The sequence below is a fragment of the Dipodomys spectabilis genome, unplaced genomic scaffold (assembly GCF_019054845.1).
Source record: "Dipodomys spectabilis isolate Male_0828 unplaced genomic scaffold, ASM1905484v1 ptg000051l, whole genome shotgun sequence".
NCBI lineage: Eukaryota > Metazoa > Chordata > Mammalia > Rodentia > Heteromyidae > Dipodomys > Dipodomys spectabilis.
The window spans coordinates 2,850,992-2,873,802 of record NW_024870728.1 but is presented as its reverse complement, the minus strand read 5'-3'; the positions used below and the strand labels follow the sequence as shown (position 1 = coordinate 2,873,802).

Below are 22,811 nucleotides of genomic sequence, written 5' to 3'. Positions count from 1 at the left end.
AAAAAAACTAAGCAAGAGCTTGAGGCTCTGAGAACAATGAGAAAAAGAGGAGCAGATAAGATGAGGGCAGGGTGAGAAGGGTACTTAGAGGTTGTGAAAAACTTCCCAACCTGTCAGTGTGACCAGTTTTGGGGTGAGGCTGTGGAAGAGGTTTCAAGCCCCAAGCTGTCAGGGTCCATTCCACACCCTGAGTGAACTTGCTGGGATTCCCTAGAGCCCGTGCTGCGGGCATTCCTGCCACGTGGGCCTTGGTCACTCCCGAGACTCCAGAGGGATTTCTCTCATTTGTGCAGAAATCAGCAGTGATGATTCTAAAGGATCCAATGATGAAGATGAGCCTGCAGAGACTTCGCCAAGAAGCCAACCAGGTAAGGAAGGCTGGGAGGACTGAGGAGTGGTTGTTACCTGTTGTATCCTATTCTGGTCCTGAGCCCGTTCAGGAGAATGGATCTTCTTTATTGTGGTACCATATTTTCTGCTTGACTATAGAATATTAGATTTACCAATGACTTCTACGAGAACAGCAAGATAAATGTTCCTTTATTGGTAGAGTATATCCTTTGAATAGTGTCAGAAGATAACCTGGCTGTTAAGGTGACTCCTGTAATCTTAGCTACTTGGAAAACTGAGACTGGGAGGGTCATAGTTCAAGGCCAGCCCAAGTAGATAAGTTCACAGATATCCCTTCACAACTGAGAACTATGTATGGTGGCACATGCTTCTTCTCCTAGCTATGACAGGAAGCTTAAAATAGGAGGATCACAATCCAGGCATGCACTTGAACAGGAAGTAAGATCCTATATCCAAAATGAGTTCAAACCCAAATACTGTCACTCTGCTAAAAGACAAGTCATGCTGCTACCTCATTTTAGCAGAAGTAAAGACTTGAGATAAAATATTCTGAAAACAAAATATTGTTTCTGATCAAAAAATTTTCAGCGTGGCATGGCATATAGAGTAATGTTTGAACAGAGCTTTGTAAATAACATTTTTTGTGTATCTGAGCAGATAGGCAGAGTGAATGTTGGTGTCCTTGTTTCTGAGACAGGGGAAAACACAACCCCAGAAATGTTTCCCAAAGACTTTCCTAAAGTCTTATGGAGAATTGAAGGAAAGATCAGACCCATATCCTGGCTTCAGAATTATTTCCTTTGTAAAATACAAGCAGGGCAGTAGTGGCTCACACCTGTAATCCTAGCTGCACAGGAGAATGAGATCTGAAGTTCAAAGCCAGCCCAAAAGACTCTCATCTACCATTAGAGTCCATAAGACTCTAATCTACAATCAGCCACTTAAAAACTGCAAGTAGGGCTGTGGCTCAAAAGCGATAGAGCAGTAACCTTGAGCAAATAAGCTCAGGGACAGTGTGCAGACCCTAAGTCCAAGCCCAATGACTGACCAAAAAAAGAGATTTATCCAAAGGCCATATTATTTCTGATCTCTTCCTGTCCTGTGGCTGTCAGAAGATTTAAAACTCTGTAGTGTACAAATTGCTGATTTGCTTTCCCTCTTAACTTTCTAATCCCAGAAAATCTTAGTCACATGGTTGTTTGGGGAAATCACTAGGAAAAAGCTAAGACCAAATGGAAACATGTCCTGAGCATGAGGTTGCAAAGGAGCAATATGTTGAAGAATATCTTTAACCCAATTGCTCACTGGGTCTCCTAAAGGGAGACAGAAATACACCCCTGCTTTTAAAAAGTGCAAACTGCTTTAAGAAATAAATAAATAAAATGTGTCTATGGTTCAAATATGATTGTTGCTCAGCCTAGTGACTGGCTGAGGTTGGTAGGCCGGTGAGGAACCGGCAGAGATGGCCAGACATGGAATGGCAAGTAGACGGGGCACTTAGCCAAAGGGAGACACGTAGGAAGAAAGGACCAAGAGGTGGCAAGGCTGCCCCTTCCCAGCCGTGGGGCAGAAACAGAGTGTCACTAACCTACAGGAACCTCACTGACAAAGACGGAACAGCATGGCCTAGGCGCAGGCTGGGATTACCATGGGGTTTCAAGGCCGAGTTTTCTTATTAGAAAATTTCCTACTCATTGGTTTCTTGTTCACAACTGAGACCACTGAGAAAAATCTCCCCATCTTTATTTTAACCTACTCTTGTGTACAGCGATCAACAACCACAGTCTGTTAGGATTGCATGAGAGAATAGAGGAGCAAGAGGCCACCTGTTCACAGCACCAGCTGGCACCAGGTAAGATCACAATGGCAACTTCTAGACTACGGGATGCCAAAGTCTTAACTCAAAGCTCTGTTTTCTGATGAGGTTTTGTTTTTCATTTTTAGTCCTGGGGATCGAACCCAGGGCATTGTACCTGCTAAGCAAGTGCTCGGCCACTGAGCTACATCCAAGCCATTCTGATGAGTTTTGATCAGTCTAAGAAATAAAAGAGGTCAAGGAGATATTCTAAACTTGTTTAAGTGGACAAGGCCTATTGATTAACACAATGAAAATGTAGCAAAAGTCTGGGCTGGAGGCATGGCTCAAGTGGTAGATTCTTTTTCTGAATTTAAATCCCTGTACCACCAGAAAAATAGTAAACATATGCTAGTAAAATGACAGGTTTTTGAACAAAATGTTATTCTGTCTATTAATAGTAGAGTTGAAATATTGTACTGACTTTCTACTACAACCATATATATATATATATTTTGGGTGTGGTCGTGGGACCTGAACTCTGGGCCTGGGCGCTGTCCCTCAGCTCTTCAGCTCAAGGCTAGCGCTCTACCACTTGAGCCACAGTGCCACTTCCGGCTTTTTTCTTTTTTCTTATGTGGTGCTGAGGAATCGAACTCAGGGCCTCAGGCATGCAAGGCAAGCACTCTACCACTGAGCCACCTTCCCAGCCCCCTACAACCATATATATTTTTAAGTAGTTGTACAAAGGGGTTTCCTCTCCAGAAGTCAGATTATGAGTACAATGTATCTTCATTGACGTCACCCCTCCCATCATTCTCCTCCATCTTTCTAACCATTTATATTTTATAAGGCACAATAAGCACACTAACCCTCAATTAATTGATAATATTGTCATTAGTAGTAAGCTTAGAAAGCTTACAAGGAATAATCCGTGCTATTTAATTATTGGGCAGGTAACAATGACTTTAAATGAATTATATCCAAACCCAAATTATAGCTAACCTGTTGGCACACATTATGATTTTCCCCAGGGCTTTTGCCAATAAATCTCCATTTTGTTATCTCAAAAACATTAGTAGCAAATAAGCACTAGTGACTCATGCCCATAACCCTAGCTACTTAGGAGACTGAGATCTGAGGATTGAGGTTTGAAGCCAGCCTGGGCAGGAAAGTCTTATCCCCAATCAACTACCAGAAAAGCAAGAAGTGGAGCTGTGGTTTAAGTGGAGCTGTGGTAGAGTAGCTTTGAGCAAAAGAAGCCCCAGGACCAGCTCTCCCTCCGCCCCTCCACCCCACCAAAAAACCTTAGAAGCAAAGAATGGCAAGTAGGTAATCCTGCCTTTCTTTGTGGATGAGAATTGGATCTGGCCATGGTCAAGAATCATTTCCAAATTTAAATAAAGGATTCAAGAGAGTCTGGGTGTGCTGGTAGACACGTGATTCCAGTTACATGGGAGGCAGACAAGCGAGCATTGTGATTTGAGACTGGCCCAGGACTAAAAGTAATAGATAAACTAAAACTAAAAAGAATGGAGGTATAGCTCAAATGCGCCTTCCTAGAAAGCACAACACAAAACACACACGCGCGTGCACACACACACACACACACACACACACACACACAGAATTAAAGAGAAATCCAGGTTGAATTGAAGCATTGCAATGCTGGGCCTTCACAACCCGGTCAATAGAAGGAAAAGAAAGGTTGTAAGCCTATTGGATAAGCGTTGTCACAGAGCTTGTCTTTTGCATACAAATAATGATTTTTCTCCCTTTTATCTCCCAGAGTCTATAGATTTCAGAAAATCTGTTATGTTCCGGAAAAGGCTTGGGAAACATGGTAGGAGAAATTAAGAATACTTCCTAGTCATTTGTGCACTCTTATTTTCTTTCAGACATTCATTCTAGTTCTTTGCTCTTTTCTTCCATGTAAAAATACAACTTGCTTTCATTTTAGACGGTTCTTCTTTTAACTCTTATACATGTTAGGTTATTTGTAATTTACGACTCCAAAGAAGGTAATGATTCAACATAATAAACAAATTTTAATAGGACTTTAATGGTTTTTTTCTAAACAAACATCCCATGGATTTTCCATGACCATATTTCTAACGGCCAGGGAAATAGTTAAGTAGAAGATCCACTTCTCTTTTGATTTTCATGACTGTCCTGAAAGAGAAGCACGCTCTAAGTGAATATAAATAGACACAAAAGCAACAACAAATGCATAAAGGATATACAAGACAAAAGGGAAATGTGGCATAAGAAGAGAGTGGAGACAAAGCAGATATGTCAACTAGGGGAGGAGGGCGGAACATTTTTCTGGGTCTCAGGCTCAAGTGACAATGAGGTCACTGCAAGTCACAGGACTTTGAAGCACAGGTCGTGGAGATTTAAGGCAGAGATCTAAGATCTTCTGGAAGTTCAGAGCTAAGTTTTTCCTAGTTTCCTTTCTCTAGAATGTTCTTCCATCTTGGTTCCTTCTGTCACACGCGCGTGCGTGCGCACACACGCGTGCGCACGCGCGCGCGCGCGCACACACACACACACACACACACACACACACTGAGCCCTCAGGGGGCATTTGCTCTCTTTCTACAGTGAAAGGACATGACCAGAATTCCTCAGAATCCAGCGAGGAGGATTTGCCACCAGTATCCTGGCTCTCAGCACCAAGGAAGGAGCCTGGTGAGACTAGTAAGGATGGCAGCCAGGACCTAGGGGCCGGGGGTGGGGGGGGGGGGAGGATGGGGGGACCAGACGCTGTGCTCTGGGATGAGGCCCCCTCCCATGCCCCGCTGGGATTTACACGGGGCTCCTGTCACAGCAGGACCCAGGTCACTCCCTTCTCTGCATTCCCCTCATCAGGACATTGAAACATGAAAAACAGAATCATAAATCCAACTGTGAGCCAAATCATGAGCCAACTGTGGTTGAGGGGAGCGCCCTGTGCTCTACATACTGCCAGTCCTATGAACCCCAGAATATTAGAATTAGGGCATGATTTCCACTTCTGCTTACCAACTATCTTGTGTAGAAGAGAAAGAGATAGTCAGCCATTATTTGATTTTGTTATCATCTTGCTTAAAACTCGAAAGACCCTCATCACACTCTCTAATAAAGAAAATCTTTTTGTTTACTACCATTAATTTGAATTCATAGACTTTGACAGATAACTCCAACATTACATTAGCTCAGGAGTGATATTAGAAAATACCTTCGCAAATAAGGTGACTATTTATCTTGGCAACAAATGAATAGGTAGGCAAGAGAACTGTAATTTGCCCCATTTGACCCAAGCACACAAATCATTAAGAATCTTTTACAGGTTGTACATGGAAGGTTCTCAGAAAGTAGTTCATGCCTATAAGCCTAGCTACTCAGGAGGCTTGAGAGCTGGGGATCATGGTTCAAAGCTAATCCTGGCAGAAACAGCCATGAAACTATCTCCATTTAGCCACCCAAAAACCAAAAGTGGAGCTGTAGCTCAAGTAGTGGAACACTAGCATTGAACACAAAAGCTCAGGGATAGTATGCAGGCCCTGAGGGCAAGCCCAAGACACACACACACACAGCCTTTCATTTTACTAAATGAGTATGGGTCTCTGCCCCATTTGCAAGGGATCTCTCTTTAATGGGAAGATAAAAAAAATGATCATCATCATTGTGGTCCAAATTTTATCTATAATGTAAGTAGTCATAAAATTTATACCCCTGTTAGTTACAGATTTCTGGTTTTGTTTTTCTTTCTTTTCTAGATTCTATGGATATTGGAAAAGCATCTACTTGGAGAATACATAGTAGGAAAAGACGTAAGAACAATTTAAAAATTCTAGATATAATAAATCTTTTACTGTGCTATGAAAGCATCATTCAAGCTTTTAAATAGGTTTTAAGATAAAAAAATATTGGCACAACCCAGGCCTTTACATGTGCTAAGCAAGTGCCACTAAGCTATATATATCCCAGCCCTTTTAAAACTGAATTTATTTGTCCTCAAACTAGGATCTTCCTGTCGCAGCCTCTAGAATAGTGGAGTATAGACATGCACCATCGCATTCAGCGTATTAGAATTTTAGGTGATTTACATTAGACGTTTTGCATGAGGTGGGTTGGGCTAATTAATATACTATATAGGCCTCAAAATGTTCAATGGCACAAGCACAATGCAAACTTACTCTTTACTCACATGAAGAGGACAAAGTGAATGGGAAAGAGAGGTAAGAAGGGATGACGGAGTGCTACCCTGGCAGAAGTATCCCCTGCCCCAGCCTTGACCAGGGGGACAGAAATGGCCAAGTGGTAGGAATGTTTCTAAAACAAGCTTCTCTTCCAGTGGTTTCTTATATTTGTGCATGTATGTGTGTGTATTTGTGTGTGTGCGCACATGTGCATGCGCACACTGGTTCCGGGGCTTGAACTCAGGGCCTAGGAGCTATCTCTGAGTCCCTTTTTGCTCAAGGCCAGCACTCTACCACATTGAGCCACAGCTCCACTTCAAGTTTTCTGGTGGTTAATTGGAGATAAGAGTCTCACAGACTTTCCTGCCCTGTCTGGCTTCAAGCCGTGATCCTCAGCTCTCCGCCTCCCGAGTAGCTAAGGTTACAGCTGTGAGTCACCAGCACCGGCTCCAGTTTTTCCATTTGAAGAATTGTTTTTTGGATTGGTTCCTAAGATGCAGACAGACTGTCAAGGGGTGTCCCCTCTTTCTGCAGGGCTCAGCAGTAGTGGCTCTTCCGAGCGGAGTCATGGAGAAGAGCCTCTCGAAGCTCTAAGAAGTGGATTAGGTACAGAAGATTAGGATTCCAAGCCTGGCTCTGCAGATGTCAGGACTCTGAATTCACAGCCAGTGCACCCAGATGCATTTTATTCTCAGCACCTTGACTGCTTTGCATCCAGCCCTTCTGAAGACTTCTTTCCAACACTTTAGAGAATAGAAGGAATTAGGAAACCATTATAAACTCATGCTTCATAGAATGAATTCTACCAACTGAATGTGTGTAATTATATATTGGTGTTGTGGAAGAAATAAAGAACAAAATGGTGACACCTTTTATGAATACCCACTGTCATGCCTACTAGCAAAATAGAGCCTAGATTTCTAGGCTCTACTCATTGGTCATTTGTACTGTAGAAGCCTCAAAAGACAACTGTCTCATTATGGAATTATAGACAGAAATAAAGGCTCCAGATCAATACTCGTGAACTTTAGTATAGTTCTTGACAGATGTACTTGACTATGCAGTTGGATTCTGTCAGATTATTTTAATAAATCCAGTTAAGATCAATTAGCAATTAAGATCACAAAGACATAGCCTAACACATGCTATCCCCATTTTGGGATGAGTAAAGAAATGTACAAACATATAAAGGGTCAAAAAAAATGAAAAGAAGGGCTGGGAATGTGGCTTAGTGGTAGAGTGCTTGCCTAGCATGCATGAAGCCCTGGATTCCATTCCTTAGTACCACATACACAGAAAAAGCCAGAAGTGACACCGTGGCTCATGTGGTAGAGCACTATCCTTGAGCACAGGGAGGCTCAGGAACAGTGCCCAGACCCTGAGTTCAAGCCCCAAAACTGGTAAAAAAAGAAAGAAAGAAAAGAAAAGAACAGAGACTAGCAAGCCAGGTGGCTACATGGTGTGTAATCACTGTACATGACAGGGAGTAACTCACTTCTCTTATGATCAGAATCTGGAGTTGTATAAAGAACTAAGAGTGTACATAGGGAAGTGTATCAGATAGAAGGAAGAAAGCTTAATTAACCACATCTGTATACTTCAAAATGTGCAATGGTGCAAGCACAATGCAAGTTGTTTGGGTTTTTTGGTCAGTCCTGGAGCTTGAACTCTGGGCCTGGGCGCTGTCTCTCAGCTCTTCAGCTCAAGGCTAGTGCTCTACCACTTGAGCCACAGCACCACTTCTTGTTTTCTGGTGGTTAATTGGAGATAAGAGTCTCACAGATTTTCCTGCCTGGGCTGGCTTTGAACCGTGATCCTCAGATCTCAGCCTCCTGAATAGCTATGATTATAGGTGTGAGCTATCGGCACCCAGCTTGCCCCAGCTTATTCTTTACTCACATAATGAAGAGTAAGTGAAAGAGAAAGAAGTGTAAGAGATGACAGAAAGGAGAATTTGCCATGGCAAAAGTGTCTCCTGCCCAAAGGGACATACACATACCCTCATACACAATATTTAATGCATACATACATATACATTTATAGTTGTGTATACACATGTACATAAATATTGTCATATATATATACATATATATATACATATATATATGTATGTATATATGTATATATATATATGTATATATATATATATATATATATATATATGAGTGGAGAGGGAAAAAGAAAATCAGTCATGGAGAGGGTAGGAATAGGACCAGCTATTTTGTATACAAACTATCTGAAAAAAGATCAATAGAGAAAGAAAGATTAAAACCATCACTGACAAAAAGGTAAAAAGCAACAAAAGAGAACAGAGAAGTCAGAGAGAGAGGTTCACAGAATCAGAGATAGAGCTAGAAATGTAGGGAGGTAGAGCAATAGGCAGGGCACAGAAGGAGAATGAGGAGTGGCCGGGTTGAAAAAGAGTCTCAATCTTTGTTGTACCTGAGGTACAGCTCATTTGAGGTTCAACATAGCTCCTTATCACCACAGTGAGTTGCTTCCTGTCTTTACAGGAAACCTGTCTTTCGTTACACCTGTCTTTCATTTCCGTATTTCTTTTCAGTGTTTTGTGAATCTCAAATGCATAGAAGAAAAGAACCAAGAGGGATACAGTTTATCCTCATGTGACAGAAACCACAATCATATTAGCAATTATCTGTGTCTTCCTGTGTATACAGAAGACAAGTCTTTCTTTTCCTTATCCCTCCCCTAAAGCGCGCACACGCACATGCACACACAAGTGCACTTAGGAAACTTGTGCATAGAATAACTGTTCTCAACAGGTTTGAGGGGTCCAAAGAGAAGACTTGGCTTTTAGATACATGGATGTGACACTGAGTGGCTAACGTAAGAGCAAGAACAGGACACAGAGGCTGGGTCACCAAATGAAAAGATACACAAATGAGCTTTAAGTGTTTCTCAGTAGACTTGGCTTCCAAGACTTTGGCATTTGGTGATTGTGAAGGCAGTCATCTGTGAGCTGAAACCAAATATGGAGGAAGGAAATATAAAGACAAGAAGTGACATGGGCAAACAGTTAACATCAGGATAGGATGGAGAGAAACAGAGCTAGAATTAAATCCAGAGCAAAAAGGGAAGGGAAGTAGATCCAGAGATGTGAGTACAGAAATGGACGAAGAAGGAGATGGTCCCGGAAGTAATAAAGGAGAGGCATGAAATGGCCGGCACAATAAAACCTATGCAGAGGAAACATGGAAAGATGAGAGGACAAGGGTGCGGAGGCCCTGTGACAAGGAGAGGGGACAGATGGGGACGTTGTGAAATGCAAGATGAACACAAGACAAAAGCAACTTGACTTTAGCAGGGAGTTTTTGGAGCAAAGCATCCTGGGGTATCCAAGGGGCTTCTGTCACTCAGGGAAGTTGCTCCAGGGATCCGATCTGCTCCTGTGACTTCAATCACCACCCTCACCCGAACTGTCCCCTACCACACATCTCCCCACTAGTCCTGCCTCCTAAAAAGTTCAGAGGCAGCACGCCTCTGTCCAAGGTCCTGAAGGTCTACGCCCTCCCTCAAGATCTTCAAACTCCAAAGTTAACACTTCCAAACCACTTCTCCTAAAAAAGCACTCTTTAGTCCTCTAGTGTTGTCTCTGTCTCTAAAACATGCATTCACCCTTTATTTCAAGGAATCATCTAGGGATTGTGTTAGGGATCATCTATAAAAGGAAAAGACATTTTTTAAAGAGGACATATATAAACAAAAAAGAAAAGAAAAATATCTAATTAGAGGAAGACTCATCCTTTGAAGTAGGACTGGGGAGAAAGGAGGGACCAAAGATGAAAATTCTTTCCAGATAACACTTTAGAATTCAAGCTACACAAACCTGGTAATGGGAAGTATTCCTGTGTCATGTGTTTCACAAAATTTGTGCCAAGACCAAGGAGCAAGGGTTAAAAAAAAGCCAAGCATTTTACATGATGGTTAGGATGCCCAAGGGTCTTGGAACAGAGGTAAATCAGAAATACCACAGACTGAAGTTAGTAGTGCGGCTGGTGATCAGAGTTCAAGGAGAACGCTGGAACAACTCTAACTTACCAACTGGAAACAGGACCCTAAGTCCCAGGCTGCTGGATGTTAGAAACTAAAATCAGTATAGGCTTTATTGGTTATGTATCAATGATGTGGTTCAAATATTACTAATTAAAAACAGAGGCGTCTTATTTGCTGTATTAGCATAACAGTGCTAAATGTTGGATTTATATGATTCTACCCTTATCTGTGAAACGAAGAAGCAGCATGCTTTGGTTGATAGATCTGCTAATAATGTTACTTTATCACAACTTTATGACTTTAGAAAGGCCTAAGAAGGCAAACTGTTTTGCTGTCAGGAAAAGAAACATCAAAGAACTATTTCTAAATTTTAAAATGTATAGTTTGAAATGAGGTCCTGCAACAAGTTATTGGTTTAAAGAGTGATTTACAATTAGCCTTTGCACATAAGCTGTTATTTAACCTTCATTAAAAAGTTTTCAACCTTAATAGGATAACTGTTGCTACCCGTTTTATACATGAGTAAGCTGGTGCACTTCAGTAATGAAGTCTTCTCGAAGTCTCTGAGGACTGAGGGAAGATCTGAGCTCTCAATCCCACACCTGCCTGTGTTCTTAGGAGAGTGGTACTGAGAACTCCATTATAAATTTTGGCTTTCCATACTGTGCAAATTGTCACAAGATTTGTAACTTTTATTTTATAAATAAACAGTTTTCTGACTATCACTTATTACTTCCTAGATGCCATGGATGGTGGAAATACTTCTACTTTGGCAAAAGACAGAGGGGAAAAAAGTAAGAACAAACAGAATTTGTCTGATCTGTCTGATACAGATGAAATATGTTTTTAATACAGAGGTGGATTATCATTATTTTCTATGTCTTTTACAAGACAAAAATGAATGACTTTCAATGTTAATTGTCATCTTTAGCATGTTGTTTTTTATTCTGATTTTAACATGGTTTTATAAACGTATAGCTCTTTCAAAAAATATTTCTGTGTATGCATTAACATATTTTAGAATATCATTTTACTTACTGTAATTCTAGATATTTATTCTTGCTTCTTAAACAAATATAGACAATAAACACATTAGAATACTTTGTGTACTTTCTTTTAATATTATACCACTGATTGAATTCATTTTATTAATAGATATAAAGTGGACAAAGTAATAAGACTTTGATATACCATAGCATATGTCCATTGATCTTATTTATCCTTAGTTTAACTATTAAAATGTCTTACTTCAGAGATGCTTTAACATACACTGTTTCTATTTTTAGACTGGGGGGTGGTCTTTTGCTGGTCCTAGTACTTGAACTCAGGACCTGGGTGCTGTCCTTGAGCCTTTTTGTGCTCAAGGCTAATGCTCTACTATTTGAACCACAGCACCACTTTTGGCTTTTTCTGAGTAGTTTGTTGGAGATAAGAGTCTTATGCAAGCCCCACGACTGGGGAAAAAAAAGAGTCTTATGGAGTTTCCTTCCTGGGATGGCTTTGAATCACAATCCTCAGACCTCAGCCTCCTGAGTGGCTAGGATTACAGGCATGGGCCACCTGGCAATTTTGCATTTTTGAGTGGTCATTTATTTATCTTCTTCCCAGGACTCTTTGTGGTAGCATACTGTCAGTGTTTCCTGAGGCCATTTGTCTTTTCCTTGGGATGCTGAACAGCCACAGAGATCATTCTGTTATGTATATTAAATCTTAGTCTTGCAAATTACTTGTGTTTTGTTCCATTTTGTGACTTTTCTTGTAAGTTCGCTAATGAACCATTTGTCCTAGAGAAGTTTCAAGTGTTTTTAGTAGTCGAATCCATCAGGTTTTTTCTCACTGTCTTAGGGGTTTTCACATCACATTTATAATAGCCGTTTTCTATGCAGTTCTATATTTGATTCCAGAACATTGATGAGTCTCAGATCACTCTTACTGTTCCTAATGTTCATTCCTCTTTATGGATGTGCAAGATGAGAATCTAAAATAAAAATCTTCGTTATGCTGTTCATGGTCATTCAAATTGCTTGTTGGTCTGCACAGTGTCTTTACTATTTACACAGTAACTTTTCTTTTGCAGCCAAAGCAATGGCAAAAGAGAACAGAGGGCTAGAGTAGAAGACCCATCTACATGACTTACAGGGCAAATTGTAGAATAAACAAAGCTTCTCAGCCCACTGCTTCCTACATCCTCCAGATTCTCCAATTAGAAATGCTTTGATTTTGCAGATCACTTTGGGAAGACTAGAGACTTTCACCCAATTTAATGATGTTTTATTTAATGTCTTCCACTGAGAGCTTTCTCTGTATAACTCCTGCCCTTTGGAAAAAGTTTTATATGTTGAATAAATCTCTGTGCTGCTATGAATATCTTTCTTCACATCACTTAATAACTGGAGTGAATTTAAATGAGAGAATACTCTAAATTTGTATTTCAGAGGAAGCCTGTAGACATTTTATTACCTACTTGCATGAGAAATAGTCAGAATACCATTGATTTAATACAAAAATCTTACAAGCATTTATTCGGTTTATGGATCCCGATGTCATTCAGATGTAAAATATGGCCAAAAATGATCAAGTAAGACAATCAATCAGAATGAGAGGTTTCTTTAGAGGTTAGTTTCATGAAAGGTAGTATAAGACCCCTTCAAATGACTCTTCCAATGGCAAACTGATATTATTGGAGAACAGAATAAACTGGTGATGGCTATGAATAGAAACGTGATTGTATTTTATAGAGAATAAGACAATCTTCTTATAAAATTTCTCTAGTACCTCAGCAAATTGGATTCTCTATATTAGTGTTATGGGGAGAATATTCAGAATGCTCTCTCCCTTTCCACATGGGTACATTGCAGGGACTTTCCTTTCATCTCTTTCTGTAATTCTTTTTCTTAGGTTTTTTGTTTTTTTATTTTCCCAGTCATGGGGCTTGAAGTCTGGGCCTGGGCGCTGTCCCTGTGCTCTTCAGCTCAAGGCGAGTGCTCTACCACTGATGCCACAGCACCACTTCCAGTTTTCTAGTGGTTTATTGGAGATAAGAATCTCACAGACTTTCCTGCCTGGGCTAGCTTTGAACTGTGATCCTCAGATCTCAGCCTCCTGAGTAGCTAGGATTACAGGCATGAGCCACTGGTGCTGGGCTAATTCTTTTTCTTGTTATGAAGACTTACTTTTTGCAATCTAGTCTCTGTAAGTTCATTAGTTACCCTTATTAGGTAGAGCCCAATTTTACTGACAGAGATACAGAAAAATCCCCAAAAGATTTCACTCTGAAACAATGAAATATAGCTTGCATAAACTTTCCTAATGCAACCTCCCATCCAGTGTGTAAACAACCATTGAAATACTTAGGTACAGATGCTTTTACTCTCTCTGTCTCTGTCTCTCTCTGTCTCTCTCTGTCTCTCTGTCTCTGTCTCTGTCTCTGTCTCTGTCTCTGTCTCTCTCTCTCTCTCTCTCTCTCACACACACACACACACACACACACACACCCCAGGGTCTCAGACATTACAATCCTCCTGTCTCAGCCACTTGAGCAGTGGATTTAGAAGTGAGAACCACCATGCCAGCTCAATATCTTTCTTTAAAGACTGAACTCTGTAGAGGATTATGTCGTCATTACTGTGGTTTGTACTGATGTGTGCTTAGACTTCCTTTATGCTTTTATTTCTGGAAAAGTGTTTAATCTTTATTTTCCTCCTACCTTTGACGTTACTTCTCTAATGGGCTTACTCTTCTGCTGCTACTTTCTTCACAATTGGCTGTTACACACATGAATTTCAGCTTTTCAGGCCCTACCTGGGAAGTGTACTGATGGCTTCTGACATCTATTATTACTCAGTTTCCTTCACTGCCCCTTCTTTGCTGTCAGCTTCTGCCTTATAAAAAATTCATGTAAATATGTAAGTATATAGTCCACATAATTGTTTTGTATAAATGTAGAGATCTGTGATTTTCTTCTATGTGATCATCACCAAATAGGGTGTCACCAGCTGGAGATTTAGTGCCACCAGGTGCTGTGGCATGGAACTTAAGAAATAAAATACCAGGAAGCTACTAACATATAAAGTTTGTAAATCTTGCTTTACATTTCTAATTTTTTTTTTTCTGTTTGAAGAGAAAGTGAGAAAGCAAAGATGCCAAGTAAAGCAGGCCCAGCAAGGTAAGAAACACAATTCAGTATTTTGAGCTGACTTCTATCCTGCTTTCCCTTCAGATCCCACTTTGCCTTCAGTCTCTAAATCTCCTGTGAGCCTCCACAGCTCTCTATCTTGTTACAAGGAGATCCCAAACTACAGGCTGAAACCAAACTCGCTGAGGTTGGTTGGTTTCTGTAGAGACTTTCAGCATTGGCTGCTTTGCTAAAATAGCTGACACCTTGTTTCTTCTTTTCATGTGCACACCTGGTTCTCTCAAATATCTGTTTCCCTTTCTCGTTCTTTCTTTCTTCTTTCTTTGATTTTCTCCTATGTGTATGTGTGATGGTACTAGGGCTTGAGCTCAGGGTCTGTCACTTCCATTTTGACTTTTTCACTCAAGAGCCACAGCTCCACATCTGTTTTTTTTGCTGGTTAATTGGAGATAAGATTCTTATAGACTTTTCTGTCTGGGCTTAGCTACTCAGATCTCAGCATCCTGAGTAGCTAAGATTACAGGTGTAGCCACCAATACCTGGCTTGCATTTTCTGTCTAACCCTACTCAGTGCCTATAGCCTTTGGCTAAATTGGGTCTGGGAAGGAGGTAGTAAGGAGTTGGAATGACTCTCTCATGATAGGAACTTGGTGTCTCTCCAACATGGTAGATGAATGGCCCACATTCATTAGTGAGGTCTTTAGAGATATCCCTTTAGAATCCCTGAGTGGAAGTTTCCCTCATACAGGAACTTAAACTGTCTGCTGAACACTTTGCCCCTCTTCTCCCAGCTTCTGAGTGGTCTACACTCCTGCTGGGTCACCTCATCCAGCCGAGTGATTAGATGCAGATTATTTTGAGAGTGAAGCCATTTCACTTGCTCAATCTCTATGGGAAGAATACAATGAGCATTGAAGGCACCTGGGCAGAAAAATCACATTTCTTCCAGTATCACTCCTGTGCTCTTGTGAGAGAAAGCTAAGGAGCTTAACATGGGGCTGGGAATGTGACTCAGTGGTAGAGTGCTTGCCTAGCATGCACAAAGCCCTGGGTTCAATTCCTTACTACCACATACACAGAAAAAGCCAGAAGTGGCACTGTGGTTCAAGTTGTAGAGTATTAGCCTTGAGCAAAAAAGAAGCTCAGGGACAGTGCCCAGGCCCTGAGTTCAAGCCCCAAGGCCTCCAAAAAGATAAATAAATAAAAGAGCTTTATATGTTTAGTGTGCCTTAATCTCTAAGTGCCCCAGTAAGGGGAGCTCAGATAGGAGGAAGCAGATGTGGGATTGTAGGCATGGCTCAGCTGGTAGACTGCTAGCCAATGAGTGAAAGTGTCAGTTACCAAGTTCACCTGTCTGGGATCAAAAAGAAAAAAAGTAGACTACTTATATGTCTTTAATCTGTTCAGCTTTAACAGGTTTTGATGAAAGATAAGAAGAGGTACAGAAAGAATCTATGTTTGCTTAAAATGTTTGTGGCTGAACAAGGGGAGAGAGACAGAGACAGGTTAATGTCCCAATATCTGCCTCAAAGCCACACCCACGGGGCTGGGAAGGTGGCTCAGTGGTAGAGTGCTTGCCTTGCACGCATGAGGCCCTGGGTTCAATTCCTCAGTACTATATAAGCAGAAAAAGCCACACCCACAGTGACATCACTTCCTTGTACTGAGTCCTACCCCCTGAAGTTTCCACTACCTCTCAACGATGTCATAAGCATACAACCAAGCTGCCAATCCATGAACCTTTGAGAGATATATTTAAAATACAAACCAAGGGTTGGAGATGTAGCGCAAGTGGTAGAGAACCAAGGAATACGTACAAGGTCCTGATTTCAAACCTCAGTAATAACAAAAAATCCAAACCATAACAGGTTTGTATTAATGTCTAGCATATAGTAAGCATTTAAGACATTATTATTCTCACAGTGTTGCTTAGGATATAAATAAAACTCTGCCTTAAGTTATTTTCTTCTATTACTGTGGGAGTAAATGAACTTGAATTAATGCAGGGTAAAAAAATTGAATCTAGGATGAACTCAAGTTAATTATCAAAGAATTGGTCATTGCAAGACTATAGGCTAAATGTTTTTTCATTATATATTAGGCTCTTGAAAAGTTACACTAAAATGACCTTTTGAAAAGCAATGTGTTATTTCAGTGCAAGATCTGTTTTTCTATATTTTCTATTTTCTCAGGAGTAAAGAGTGGCAGGAAAGAGAGGAGTTAGTTCATTCAGAATATCCAAATACCAAAGATAGAAGGTTGGTTAAAAGGTAAAACAAGAAACAAACTAAAATTTTAACAACACCATGAAATATATGTGTATATATATATATATATATATATATACATATATATATATTCAGTAAACATCTACATTTTCATGCTACATTTTGTAACAAAGCTCCTTCCTGATTGTCTTGTGCAGTGCACTGTTATTGAAAAAAATGCATCCAGATGGGCACCTGTGGCTCTTGCCTATTAATTCTTTACTCAAAGTAAAGGGAAATAACTTGAGTTAGGCTGGCTGCTCTCCAAGGTGCACCCTAGCTTCCTACACAGCTTCTCATTCTCTGAGCCCCCTCTCCCTCCCCCATGTGGTAAGGACCATGGACAGCTGCCTTCCTCCACACCCCTGGTGAGCCGCTCAGCCTCTGGGGTCTCCCATGGCTGGAAGGGCGGGAACAGCGCCTCATCCTGATGTCCATCTTGAGACATTTACATCTCTATTTGGTCAGACCCTCCACACAGATACTTCTTCCTGTGCAACTTGCAGATGATTCTAGAACTGTGCTAAGCTTTTCTTTCAACCAAGAAGAAAGCTGCTATGAAGGCAAAATGAGTCAAAGTACCCCAAAGCGACCTTGCTCTCCATTCAACCAGCCAATCCCTAACAAATTAGTCTAAAACAATCTCTTTCTCGGGGCTGGGAAGGTGGCTCAGTGGTAGAGCGTTTGCCTTGCATGCATGAGGCCCTGGGTTCCATTCCTCAGCACCACATAAGCAGAAAAAAGAGCCGGAAGTGGCGCTGTGGCCCAAGTAGTAGAGCGCTAGCCTTGAGCTGAAGAGCTGAGGGACAGCGCCCAGGCCCAGAGTTCAGGACCACGACCGGACCCAAAAAACAAACAAACAAACAAAAAATCTCTTTCTCTTCTTTCCCCATACGTGTATAATTATCTATTTTATACTATGAATATTACATATATTATAATACGCATATATTCATATAACATTTCCCACGAGTATAGAGAAAAAGGTCCACCCTCCCGCTACTATTTTATCGACTGGATTTTCTCTCAAAATCACTTGGTCCAGCTCCCAACTCCAGGTCTCCACCAAGCCGTGGGAATCATATTTCGTGTCCTGAGTCAAGCTGTCACTCAGCATTGTGAGTGACGGGGGAAGATTCCCGAAGAGTCCCACAGCTGATTACAGGAATGAACCACTGGTGCCTAGTTTTTAAATCCATTCTCATGGCTCTAGTTAACTCTACAACTCTTTGACTTGGGGCCTTACGTTCCACAAATTCCTATTGAGTAACCTTCATTGGGTTAGTTTTGGAAGTCTTGGGCATTTTTCAGTTTAAAAACAAGTTCAGTTTAAAAACAAAGTTTAGGTTTGTGGCATCCATCTGATTAACAAGCCACCAAGAGAGCTGTCTTAAGGTCTTATATTGCACTTTTTTTTTTTTTTTTTTTTTTTTTTGACGGTTGTGGGGCTTGAACTCTGGGCCTGGGCGCTGTCCCTCAGCTCTTCAGCTCAAGGCGAGCGCTCTACTGCTTGAGTCACAGCGCCACTTCCAGTTTTCTGGTGGTTAATTGGAGATAAGAGTCTCACAGATTTTCCTGCCTGGGCTGGCTTTGAACTGTGATCCTCAGATCTCAGCCTCCTGAGTAGCTAGGATTATAGGTATGAGCCACTGGTGCCTGGCTCTTATATTGCTTTCTGTCTTTCTCTTTCCAAAGGAAATCATCAATATGTTATGGTTTTGGTGGTACTCCAGTACTTTTATTTACCTTGTGTGCGACTGAGCATCAACATCCCTAACTGTAAAATGAATCTGTTAGTATTATTTGGTATTCATTCAAAGGACAAAGTAAATTAATAGAGGATAATTCCTGGCACAGAATAAGCACTCCACACGTGTTCATCTTCATTACTAACACTACTCTCACCCTATTGCTTGGAAAACAAAGAAAATAATATTTCAAATGTGTCTGCAATAATTTAGAGGAACTGATATGGGCTGAGTCTATGTTATGATGAGTCTGTGTCTAGACCAGGAGTCAGCAAACTTTGCACCCCACAGGACAAATTCAGGTTGCCAACTGTTTGTAAATAAGGTATTAGCACACATAGAGCCGCAGCTTTCGTTTCACATGCAGTCTGTGAAACAGCTTCAGGGCTGAGGCGTCATGAGAGAGGTTATGGGTCAGAAACTTAAATATTTACTCTCTGACCCTTTTCAGAAAACAGCTCCTGGCTTCTGATCCAGGCATTTCATATTTTTCTGTAAATACTAAACAGGCTCTGAAAAATTACATCTAAATGATAACTTTATGTGAGGGGTTGTATGGGGGAGATGTATGTGTGTGTGCTCATCCTAGGTTTTGAACTCAGGGCTGTCTGAGCTTTTTATGTTCAAGGCTAGTCCTCTACCACTTGAGCCATACCACCACTTCTGACTTTTTGCTGCTTACTTGGAGATAAGAGTCTCACAGACTTTTCTGCCCAGGCTGGCTTTAAACTGCTATCCTCAGATCTCAGTGTCCTAGGTAGGTAGGATTACAATCATGAGCCACTGGTGCCTGGTATAAATGAGAACTTTTAAGTCATGTTTTTATAAAACACTGTCTGCCACAAAATGTTATAAGTAAAAATGTACTTACATTTTTTTTAAACTTTCTCAGGAAGAAAAGAAACCAATGCTAAATGTCAGAGAAAAAGCAGAAAAAGAGGTAAAAAGCAATTCATAGACTTTTAATAAGTAAACATTTCATTCTACACTCCGTGTGCTGGTGGCAAAACCTATCTCCTTGATAGGTTTATGGAGCCAGTAACGAACAAGAGGCCCTGCATCAGCATTGGCCAATTTCAGTGTGACTGTTTGGTGGTAACTCCCACCCCACTGAGTAGCCAGTCCATCTGGGAAAGGCTCCTAGGCCTGTGCCTTCCTCCACTGGGATGAGAAAAGAAAAAATAACTCGAGACCTATGCCATAATTAGTGGACCCATCTTTCGACCATGTAGATAGAGAGCCGCAGATGGTACTATAGAAAAAGGGAGCGTAGGTAGTAATACAAAACACTCACATTCTACCTCCTAAACCATGTCTTTGCTGGTTCCACCTCACCTTAACCGGAAGGCAAGTCGGGAGCTGCTGAGGCTGCCGCTGCAGAAGTTGGTGTAAGGCCTTCAGTGTCCACTTCAGTGCACTTGCATCCCCCATCCCACCCCCAAGTGGTGTACCTGGCCCCTAAGCAATATCGTTTCTTCTAGAGCCCCCCCGCCCAAGAAAGCTTAGGTGAAGCAGTACAGCAAGTACAAGCAGTACAGGCAAGAGCACAGACAGACAGCAGCTGGATAGGGGTCCATGGCCATCCTGCCCTGTACCCCACCCATGTTTCAAATAGAGGGACTGGATGAAAACTGGAGAGCTACTTCCTAGGTAACTTCAAAGCCATAATACAACTGGACATCTCCCTTTAAAACATCAGGAGGAAGTCACTGTGCACAAGGTAGTTGTGGCCAATGAGCTGGGAGCTCACATTCTGTTCTGCATAGGGATCAGAGGGGACCTTTCTCTCCCAGAATCTTAAAGACTTTGAAATGTAACTTGTTCATGGGGGTGGGGAGGAATTCCAATAGATCTTGAGTATATGAGGAGGTTCTCAAGCTAGGGAAACACAGTGAACCATCTCTTAGGATACGATGGAAAGAAAAACAACAGCTATTTCCATGCAGGCCCAAGAATTCCCAGAGAAGAAAATGTGGACTTTTTCTCTCCTGAACTTGCTGTGACCTGTGGTGATGCTAAGGGAATTCTTCATATGAAGAAATTTAAACAGAGTGAGTTGCATGATGCTCTGTGCTCTGACTGCGAAGTATGCTCATGCTCAGGGGGTTAGGCACTGTTTGGGCATTTGCCAGCCCTCCTTCAGGCTTTCTGACACAGCAGGAGCTCTAGAAGCCCGGACATGAGTTGAGGCACATGGGGTCAAGTCCAGGAGAAAGCGGGAGCCAGCTTTTGAGATTGCTTTCCCAGTGGAGTCACACGGGACTCCATTTCCCCAGCAATACACTGGTCTCTCCAGGGAGTCAGTTACATAGTCACCTTTGACCTAGCTCATGCCCTCAAATCGAGGGTGGGATCCCTGAAGGAAAGCAGGTATTAGCCACACTGCAGATATTGTACAAGACCTGGCAGATGTGGGCATTGTGGCAGCGGCCACCTGTTCACCTTGAGTTAACAAGAGCCTGGAAAGCAGGGGAGAGAGTGTGCCTTCATCTGCCGCCCTCTCACGCAGGCTGACTCCCGGCGGGAGTGCAGAGAAAGGAAGAGAAAGAATACAACTCCTTTAATACAGTGGCATGCTTTCGTGCATATTGTGGCGATCATGGTTCTCCTCTTCACGGCAGGAAGGGCCGGGGCCCTCTCTGTCCTTGCCTTTCAGGGTGGGTATGAGACCTCTGAGGACTGAGAGAGGGAAAACAGTTCTTCCAATCCCCCTGAGAGCCCCACAGGCAGAGTGGAGAGGCCAGGAGCAGCGTTTCCACAGCGCACGCGCGAGCCCTGACTGCCATGGTTCTTGCAGGTGTCTCAGTGAGGAGTATACAGAGTGAAGACGGACGATGGTTCACCCCCAGGGAGTTCGAAATCAAAGGGAAATTTGCAGCATCCAAGAACTGGAGGCTGAGCGTGCGTTGCCATGGGTGGCCTCTGAAAGAACTGATAAAGGTATTGCACGGACAGGCAGCTTCCAGCAAGGATATGGCCATCATGATCCACTCGCCTCAAGCTCTGGCAGAATTCCTGTGTCTAGAAAACCCTCATCAAAATAATGTTATTGCCGGGCACCAGTGGCTGTAATCCTAGCTACTCAAGAGGCTGAGATCTGAGGATCAAGGTTCAAAGCCAGTTGGGGCAGGAAAGGCCGTGAGAAAACCACAAGTGGTGCTGAAGAGGTAGAGCGCTCGCCTTGAGCTGAAGATCTGAGTGACAACGCCCAGGACCAGAGTTCAAGCCCTGCAACCAACAAAAACAAACAAAAATAACTTTTCTTTTTGTATTGATATTGGGGCTTGAATTCCAGGTCTGGGAGCTGTTCCTGAGCTCTTTTGTTCAAGGCTAGCACTCTACCACAGCTCTACTTCCAGCGTTTCATGGTTAATTGGAGATAAAAGTCTCAAAGACTTTTCCTGCCTGGGCTGGCTTCGAACTCCAATCCTCAGAGCTCAGCCTCCCTGAGTAGCCAAGATTGTAGGCATGAGCCAACAGTGTACAGCATATGTGTTATTTTAACATGCTCTTCAGGCATTACCTTTGCTGGTTTGCATTAAGCTTAATATTCTCCCTCTTTAAAAACATTTTTTTTGCTAGTCATGGAGCTTGCACTCAGAGCCTGGGTGCTGTCTCTGAGCTCTTTTGCTCAAGGCTAGTGCTCTACCACTTTGAGCCACAGCTCCACTTCCAGTTATCTGGGGGTTAATTGGAGGTAAGAGTCTCATTGACTTTCCTGCCTTTGAACTGCAATCCTCAGATCTCAGCCTCCTGAATAGCTAGGATTACAGGCACTGGGCTTCACTTAATTCTCACGTTCTTTTGAAGGCAGTACAGTAAACCATAACCTTGACTGTATCATTAATTTGCTGTGAAATTTGGTCATATAGGAGCAACTTCAATTGGAAGGAGCCTTGAAACTTTCAGGGCTGGAATTAAAAGTAGCACACGAAAGCAACATACCTGAATATGTCACTTTTTAGGCTATATCCATGAGCAGAGTGCCTAGGTTATGGAATATTTTAACAAAATTGCTTTGGGCAAGTCACATCAAGTTTAGCCTTGAAAGAGAATAGAAATAAATTGAACTTTAAAAATATCATCCCCTCGAGCTTCATATCAACCTCCTGATGGGGAAAAAGCAGGGCCATGGTCTCTGTTGACAAGGAGCCTATTTCTTCTGCTTTAGGCAAAGGAACTCATTCTATAACCCAACCCAGTTGACCTTTCTCTGCGACACGTCACAAAATGAAAGCCTGTGCTTGGCAAATATTCCCTGAGCTGCATCTGAAGCCAGGAAGGAGTGGCGTACAAGCCAGGGTGAAGGCTGCACTT

General features: G+C 42.0%; 1 protein-coding gene across 8 annotated transcripts in view; it reads left to right on the top strand.

Moving 5' to 3' along the window:
* Positions 1–22,811, top strand: part of Sp100 (SP100 nuclear antigen) — an 80,133-nt gene that overhangs the window by 23,934 nt on the left and 33,388 nt on the right. For 7 of the 8 annotated variants that reach the window (XM_042679071.1, XM_042679070.1, XM_042679078.1 and 4 more), the window contains 10 exons: positions 294–368; positions 2,120–2,203; positions 3,936–3,989; positions 4,751–4,846; positions 5,908–5,961; positions 11,085–11,138; positions 14,465–14,509; positions 19,387–19,434; positions 20,441–20,545; positions 21,292–21,434. In XM_042679071.1, coding sequence (XP_042535005.1) covers positions 294–368; positions 2,120–2,203; positions 3,936–3,989; positions 4,751–4,846; positions 5,908–5,961; positions 11,085–11,138; positions 14,465–14,509; positions 19,387–19,434; positions 20,441–20,545; positions 21,292–21,434 — 758 coding nt within the window. The remainder of the gene's footprint in view (positions 1–293; positions 369–2,119; positions 2,204–3,935; positions 3,990–4,750; positions 4,847–5,907; positions 5,962–11,084; positions 11,139–14,464; positions 14,510–19,386; positions 19,435–20,440; positions 20,546–21,291; positions 21,435–22,811) is intronic. The other variant, XM_042679072.1, reaches the window with a different exon arrangement.